Genomic DNA, 7908 nt, shown 5'->3' with positions numbered 1-7908 from the left:
TGTGTGCTCGCGATTGTAACACTGTGAACTTTTGGTTAGGTTAGTGATTGGGCTTTTGTGGCCTGGTGATTGGGCTACTGGGGGCTGATGATTTGGTTATTGTAATTGAGCTACTATGGGCTGATGATTGGGCTACTGTGGTTTAGTGATTGGGCTGGTGATTTGGCTATTATGGGCTGGTGATTGGTCTACTGTCGATTGGTAATGTGGGCTGATGATTGGTCTATGGTAGGTTGGTGATTGAGCTTCTCTGGGCTGGTGATTGGGCTGCTGATTGGCTACTTTGGATTTGTGATTGGGCTGGTGATTGGGATATATATTACAGTCTTGATTATGGTTTGGCTACTGCGGGCAGGTGATTGCGTTACATTGAGCTAGTGATCTGGCAGGTCGCTGGGCTATTGTGCGGTGGTGATTGGACTGGTCGTGGGCTAATGTTGCTCAGTGATTGGGCAGGTGATTGGGCTACTGTGGGCTGGTGATTGGGCCACAGTGGTTTGGTGATTGGGGTACTGTGGGTTGGTGATTGGACAAAGTTGGGCAGGTGATTGGGGTACTGTGGGCTCATGATTTGGCTACTGTGGGTTGATGGTTGGCCTACTGTGGGCTGGTGGTTGTGCTACTGTGGGAAGGTGATTGGGCTACTGTGGGCTGGTGATTGGGCCACAGTGTATTGGTGTTTGGGCTTCAGTGATTTAGTGTTTTGGTTTCTGTGGGCTGGTGTTTGGGTTTCTGTGGGCTGGTGTTTGGGCTACTGTGTGCTACTGATTGGCTACTTTGTTCGTGATTGGGCTGGTGATTTGGATACTATAGGCTGGTGATTGAGCTGGTGATAGGGCTATTGTGGGCTCTTCATTGTAGCACTGTGATCTTGTGATTAGGTTGATGATTGGGCAATTGTGGGCTAGTGATTTGGATACGTTGACTGAATTACTATGGGCTGAAGATTGGGCACTGCGGTTTTGTGATTGGGCTGGTGATTGGGCTACTGTGGGATTGTGTTTGGGCTGCTGTTAGTTGGTGATTGGTCTATGGTAGGTTGGTGATTGAGCTCCTGTGGGCTGCTTATTGGCTACTTAGGGTTTGTGATTGGGCTGGTGATTGGGATATTATAGTCTTGTATTGTAGTCTGGCTACTGCGGGCTGGTGATTGTGTCACATTGAACTAATGATAATAATAATAATAATAATCGTTGCATTTGATATAGCACTTTTCACGTCAGGAGGACGTCCCAAAGCGCTTCACAGAATAGACTGACTGTATAGTGAATTGACTATATATTTGTGGGCGAACGCGGCGGCCAATTGCGCACAGCAATGTCCCACAAACAGTCGTAGATTGAAAATGACCAATTTATTATTGTTTTTGGTTTTGGAGGGATTATTATTAGGCTCTGTGTGGAGTAAGGAAACTTGCCTGAGGTTTGGCCCTCTGCCTGGAATTGAACTCAGGTCTCTCACTCGCAAAGCGAGTGCTCTAACCACTGAGCTACAGGACTCCACAGGTGGCAGGTGGCTGAGCTAATGTGGAGTGGTGATTGGACTGATGGTGGGCTACTGTTGGTTGGTATTAGGCAGGTGATTGGGCTACTGTGGGCTGGTGATTGGTTATGATTGGGCTAATGTGCGTTAGTGGTTGGGCTACTGTGGGCTGGTGATGGGCTTACTGTGGGCTGGTGATTGGGCTAATGTGCGTTAGTGGTTGGGCTACTGTGGGCTGGTGATGGGCTAATGTGGGCTGGTGGTTGGGTTACTGTAGGTTGGTGGTTGGGCTACAGTGATGGGTTTGGTGATGGGGGCTCTGTGGGTTGATAATTGGGGTACTTTGAGCTGGTGGTTGATTGGGCTACTGTGGGCTGGTGATTGGGCTACTGTGCGTGAGTGATTGGACTACAGCAGTTTGGGGATGGGGGCACTTTGGGCTGTTGTTTGGGCTACTGTGTGCGGGTAATTGGGCTTCAGTGGGCCGGTGATTGGGCTATTGGGCTTCAGTGGGCGGGTGATTGGGCTATTGGGCTTCCGTGGGCGGGTGATTGGGCTACTGGGCTTCCGTGGGCGGGTGATTGGGCTACAGTGGGCTGGTGATTGGGCTACTGTTGCTACTTTGGGCGGGAGGGCGGGGCCTCGCGCTGTGACAGTGTTTCCTGCCGTATCCGGGGCCGCGGAGACAGAGGCTTCTCCTCAGGCCTCAGGCCTCAGCCACACCGCCCCGACCCCGACCTCAGGTAACAGCGACCCCGGCCCCGGGCTCCCCCCCCCGGCCTCAGGTAACAACCCCCCCCCGGCCTCCCGGCCCCGGCCTCCGGCCCCGGCCCCCCCCCGGCCTCCCCCTCCCGGCCCCGGCCTCAGGTAACACCCCACCCCCGGCCCCCCCCCCCCGGCCTCCCCCCCCCCCGGCCCCGGCCTCAGGTAACACCCCCCCCGCCTCCCGGCCCCGGCCTCCCCCCCCGGCCCCGGCCTCAGGTGACACCCCCCCCCCGGCCTCCCGGCCCCGGCCTCCCGGCCCCGGCCTCCCCCCCGGCCCCGGCCTCAGGTGACACCCCCCCCCGGCCTCCCGGCCCCGGCCTCCCCCCCCCGGCCCCGGCCTCAGGTGACAGCGACCCCGGCCCCGGCCTCCCCCCCCCCCGCCCCCCCCCCGGCCCCGGCCTCAGGTAACAGCCCCGACCCGAGAGAGAGAGGGAGGGAGAGGGGAGAGAGAGACTGAGAGGGTCAGTGTTGCGGTGTTGAGGGGGAGAGTCAGTGACAGAGAAACAAAGAGAGAGAGAGGGACGGAGGAACGGGAATAATGAGAGAGAAGGTCTGTGTGTGTTTTTTGAGAGAGAGAGAGAGAGAGAGAGCGCGGGGGGGGCGGGGGGGGGGGGGGGTGTAAGATGGTCAGTGTAGTGACTGGCTGCAGTGACTGTAGTGACTGTCCGGCGGAGGCACTCTGAGGCCGCTTTGGGGGATGCGAATTCAAAGGCCGCGCGGCCGTAACACTCGGACGCGCCGCCTCCTTGTAAGTCGCCCCGAAGTCCGACCCCCGTTATATACGCTGTCGCGCGCGGCCGCGACGGTCCCGGCCGTCGGTCAGCGCCGCGTCCCCCCCCACCCGGGCGTCTCGGAGCGCCTCTTGCGGATGAAGGGGGCCGCCAGCCGTGCGCGGCGGCGTTCCCACGTCCGGGGCGGGGAGGGGGGGGAAGGGGGGTGGGAGGGGGGGAGCGACCCGATTTATTTTACTCTTAATAATAATAATAATAATAATAATAATAATAATAATCCTCGCATTTGATAGAGCGCTTTTCACGTCGGGAGAGGACGTCCCGAAGCGCTTCACAGAACGCGCCGTCAAGCGAATTGACTGTTATGTTTGTGGGCGAACGGCTTCAGCGGCTTTCCTACTCGCTGCCCGGTCAGCGGAGGCGCCCGCCCGGCCGCGCAGAGTGAGGGGACTCGCCCAACCTCTGGCCCCGCCCGAGAATCGAACCCCGGGGTCCGCGAGGCCGGCGCTCCGGCCGCTCAGCTCCGCCCGATGCCCGCGTTCTATGAGTCGGGTGAACGGCCGAGTACGGAACGGCGCCAAATCGTCCAGAAATCCTCTGCCGCTCGACTTCCGCTCCGCAACGCGCCGCGGCCGCGCCCTCGCCCGCCCGCCCGCCACGCGCCGAGGTGCGGTGTTCCCCTTGAAACGAGGGGGGACGGGGGGGGGGACGGCGGGTGGGGGGGGGGACGGGGGGGAGACTGCATCTCGACCCCGTCGCCGGCTTCACACTTTCGGGGCTGCGGTGACCGCACAGCGTTTGCATTGCGAAAGAGAAGGCAGTTTTGTAGACAGTGTCCTCTGACCCGACCGGTTGCTCAGTTTTGCGGCTGTTTGTTTGACAGTAGCGTTGACAGACTCGGCCGACTCGTCTGCCTGCCAACACCCTCGCCGCCACCCGCTTTCTCTTTCCCTTCCCTCCCAACACCCCTCCACACCCCCCCCACCCCCCCATTTCCCCCTTCGCACTTAATTATCTGCGAAGAGTCCGATCGAATGCAGGATCATACCCTCCGACACCTTCGCGGTGTCGGCCACGGCTCAGCGACGACGACAACAACAACTACTCGCGGGGGTAGAGTACCAGAGCGCTAACAGCGGTGGAGTCTGATCACAGGCCGGTGGGGGCGCGGGGGGTGGGGAGAGGGAGTGGGGGGGGGGGGGGGAGGTGACTGGATCAAAAAGGAAGGTGTTTAGGCGGGTGCTGAAGGTTGGGGCGCAGGGGCTAAGGCGGAGAGTGGCGCTCTCCTCGCCCGAATCTGAAGGTTGTTGAAGCCAAGTCCCCACGTCAGGACTTCCACTCCCACAGTTGACCCTCGAATGCAGCGCTGGGGGTGTCTGGTTGGCAGTGCCGTCCTTCGGATGCGATGTTAAACTTACTCTGTGCGCCTGTTCAGGTCGATGCTAAAGATCGCACAGCACTGGGTTTATCGCAGGCGAACCCGGCGCTGTGTCGCTTGTGCACGCAGGTGTCCCACAAGCAATTTTATTCGGGGGGTATTGACGGCAGCTTAACATCCACCTGAACAAGGCTGACGCGCTCTTGTTGACCTCGTGAAGCGAATGGCAACTTAACCCTGTCTTTCCTCTCTGCTTTCTCCCCGCACCCCCCACCCCCCCCCCCCCGCACACACGCAGGATACTCTTTGCGACGATCGCCTGCTCCTCCGCCTTCCCCTTTGCTACATGGAGCCCGGTATCTTTCAGGTCGAGTTCCCCAACTTTGGACACAATGTGCTGAAGCGGCTGAACCAGCAGCGGATGGAGGGGAAGTTGTGCGACATCACCATCCACCTGCAGGGACAGACCTTCAGAGCCCACCGGGCGGTGCTGGCCGCCTCCTCCCCCTACTTCCACGATCAGGTGCTGCTAAAGAATACCAGCCGCATCGTGCTGCCCGGCATCATGAGCCCCAAGGCCTTCGAGAGCATCCTGGCCTCGTCCTACACCGGCAAACTGACCATCATGTCTCCCGAGATAGTCAGCTACCTGACAGTGGCCAGCTTCCTCCAGATGTGGCACCTGGTGGACAAGTGCACCGAACTGCTGCAAGAGATCCAGCCTCCGTCCAGCCAGGCGACCGAGACCCAGTCTCCCAGCAGCAGCAACTACTTTAGTCCCTGGGAACCTGGCGAAGTAGGTCCGAACGGCCCGACCAAGTTCGAGCGGACGGGGGAGGGCGATGACGAGGGAAGGGCCGAGGGAGGCGGCCAGAAAGAGGAGGAGGAGGAAGAGGAGGAGGAGGTGAAAGTCCGGCCAGCCTCGGACCGCGACGTGGAGCAGGACAATGTGACGAGTAACTCGCTGGAGGCCGAGGTTGGTGGGATCGGGGCCGGGCCTGAGCCGGAGCGAGGTGGATACCCCCAGCCCCCCGGCTACAGCCAGCCCAGCATCGTGCCGCACAAGCGCTGGGTCTACGTGAAGCCGGACCGCGGGGTGGCAGGGAGCGAGGAGGACGGACAGGGCCGGAGGATGGAGGAAGAGGAAGAGGAAGAGGAGGAGGATGGGGCGGAGATTGAGGACATGAGCGATGAGGCCCAGCAACACCGATTAGACGGCGATTACGAGGGTTTCCAGGAGGAGCCGGGCTACGACGAGCCGGTGGATTATTACGGCTCCTCGGACGACTTCTCCTTCGACCGGATGGAGGGCAGCCCCGGTGGGGTGGGCGCAGACGGGGTCCTTGCGGGCGAGATCCAGGAGGACGGAGCGTACGGTGTCCCAGGGGGCGAGGCTGGGCCCAGCTCGGGCCCCGTCACCCCCAACTCGGACTTTGCCGCTGGCGTCTACAAGTTGTACCCCTGCCAGTGCGGGAAGACCTTCACCCACAAGAGCCAGCGGGACAGGCACATGAGCATGCACCTGAACGTCAGGCCCTTCGGTTGCCCCATCTGTAGCAAGAAGTTCAAGATGAAGCACCACCTGGTGGGGCACATGAAGATCCACACCGGACACAAACCCTACGACTGCCCTCTGTGCGGCAAGAAGTTCATGTGGAGGGACAGCTTCACTCGGCACAAGAACGCCTGCTCCAAGCTGTACCACGCCACAGCAGGGCCTCCAGGCTCTCTCCCCGACCTCAGCATCATCCCCGACCTCAATGTCATTCCTGACCTCTAACCCGCTCGCTCGCTCGCTCGCCTGGCGGGCGGCTGGGCAGCTGACTGTTTTAGTGGCCGGTGGGGGATGGGGATGGGTTGGTCTGTGGGTCTCGTCCCATTCCCCTACTTCTCCCCCTGCAGCGCCCACGCCAGTGGTTCCCTCTTGCTCTGTCTCTGGCTCTTCCTCCCACCCCACTCCACACCTCCAGCCAGACCATCCCGACTGAAGCCTGGTGACCAACCATTGGCATTAAGTGGGGGGGTGGGTGGTGGGTGGGCAGAGTCTGACGATCAGAGATAGACTCGCGTTAGTCCGCTTGATACCATGTACGTGAGTGTTTATGACGCTTTGGCTGCTGTGAGGACTTCCTTCCCGTTACAGTAACCAAACCGCTTCTCCTGGCTTTAATCATGCTTCCTGTTCCAGTCAGTTATATAATGCTACAGTAAACTGCTGATACCTTGTCACTCCCCAGGCAAAAGGGCTCAACAACAAGTTAGGCGTACGTATAAATGCGTAAGTAATTGCTGTCGGATTTCGCAAGGATATTGACAGCGCGATGACTTCAGTGGTAGCGACAAGTTTAACCGGGGTCAAGTTATCAGCAGTTTTAACACTCTGGGACGCTCCCTGCCTGAGGGGCGCTGTATCAATGCAAGTTGTTGTTATCTTGCTTGAGGGGGCAAATGAACAGGCGATGGATTTGGAATGTCAGACGGATGAGGAATGTGACGGTCTCGCGCCCGGCTCCCGAGCCGTGGGGGTCCGCAGTATTCCAGGGCACTCCTGATGAGAGCCCAGCCCCAACCTGCAGCCAACGCGCTATCAGGTCGGGTGGTCCTAGCTGGACAAGCAGCGCGAAAGCCTGCCGGGCAGTGATATCAACGGCAAGCTATTTGGTGTTAGCCGGCTAGATTCCAGCAGTTACCCCAGCACACACTCTGGGGTCCCCGAAGCCTCATGCTCTCCGTAGTTAGGTAAAAAGGGTTCCCTCCCCGCCCCCTTCCCGCGCCCCCCCCCCACCCACCCCGCCACCGGAAAGCGAACATGTAATCCATCAAAAAGTAATAATCCTTAAATTTGATACAGCACCTTTCATGTTGAGAGGACATCACAAAGTGTTTTACAGCAAGTTAGCTAAAGTGCAGTGACTGTGCTTTGTAGGCGAACGCAGCAGCCAAGTTACGCACATCGACATCCCACACACAGCTACGAAGCAAGTGACCAATTTTATCTGCGAGATTGTCAGCCACGACACCTGGAGAGAGAAACTTCCCTCTCTTTGTTGAATTGTACCACGGGATGTTTAATGTCTGCCTGAACGGGCAGACGGGACGTCGATTTAAGGCCGGCCCCTCTGACATTGCAGCCATTACCCGGCACTGGACCAGAGCAGCAGCCAAGGCTGTGAGTTTAATGTTCCTGCAGCAGGGATCGACCCTGCAACCTTCTGACTGAGAGACGAGAATACTTCCGACCGAGCAAAGCCGATAACTATTGCAGTCACGGGAGAACTTCCATTGCACAGGTGCAGTGCGGACCTATGTGGAGCTTTGATTTTGATGCAGACTTTTGGCTGAACAACAAAAANGTAAAACAAACTACTTTGTGGTGCCTGATGTCTCGTGTTTGTCCCTAAACTTGCTAAACCTGCTCCCGTACCCCCTCCCTCGTCCGGCTCCAGCCCCCTGCACATCCTTTGCCCTCTCCTTGCTCCACCATCGGCGGCCTTGCTTTCAGCCACGACTCCCCGAAACTATGTCACACACTGCCTCAATTCATTTGCCTCG

The 7908-nt window shown here is 58.8% G+C and overlaps 1 protein-coding gene across 1 annotated transcript; it reads left to right on the top strand.

Moving 5' to 3' along the window:
* The first annotated feature begins 2168 nt into the window (after positions 1-2168).
* LOC103190488 (zinc finger and BTB domain-containing protein 43-like) lies at positions 2169-7228 on the top strand. The gene is made up of 2 exons (XM_042344875.1): positions 2169-2225; positions 4655-7228. The coding sequence occupies exon 2, from the start codon at positions 4703-4705 to the stop codon at positions 6134-6136; it is 1434 nt and encodes a 477-aa protein (XP_042200809.1). The 5' UTR covers positions 2169-2225; positions 4655-4702; the 3' UTR covers positions 6137-7228.
* The last annotated feature ends 680 nt before the right edge of the window (positions 7229-7908 follow it).

Source organism: Callorhinchus milii, unplaced genomic scaffold (assembly GCF_018977255.1).
Source record: "Callorhinchus milii isolate IMCB2004 unplaced genomic scaffold, IMCB_Cmil_1.0 Scaffold30, whole genome shotgun sequence".
NCBI lineage: Eukaryota > Metazoa > Chordata > Chondrichthyes > Chimaeriformes > Callorhinchidae > Callorhinchus > Callorhinchus milii.
This window is presented reverse-complemented; position numbering and strand designations above follow the sequence as displayed.

Excerpts from the sequence above, each read along its gene's own strand:
- LOC103190488 (XM_042344875.1), top strand. The coding sequence starts at position 4,703 with ATGGAGCCCGGTATCTTTCAGGTCGAGTTCCCCAACTTTGGACACAAT.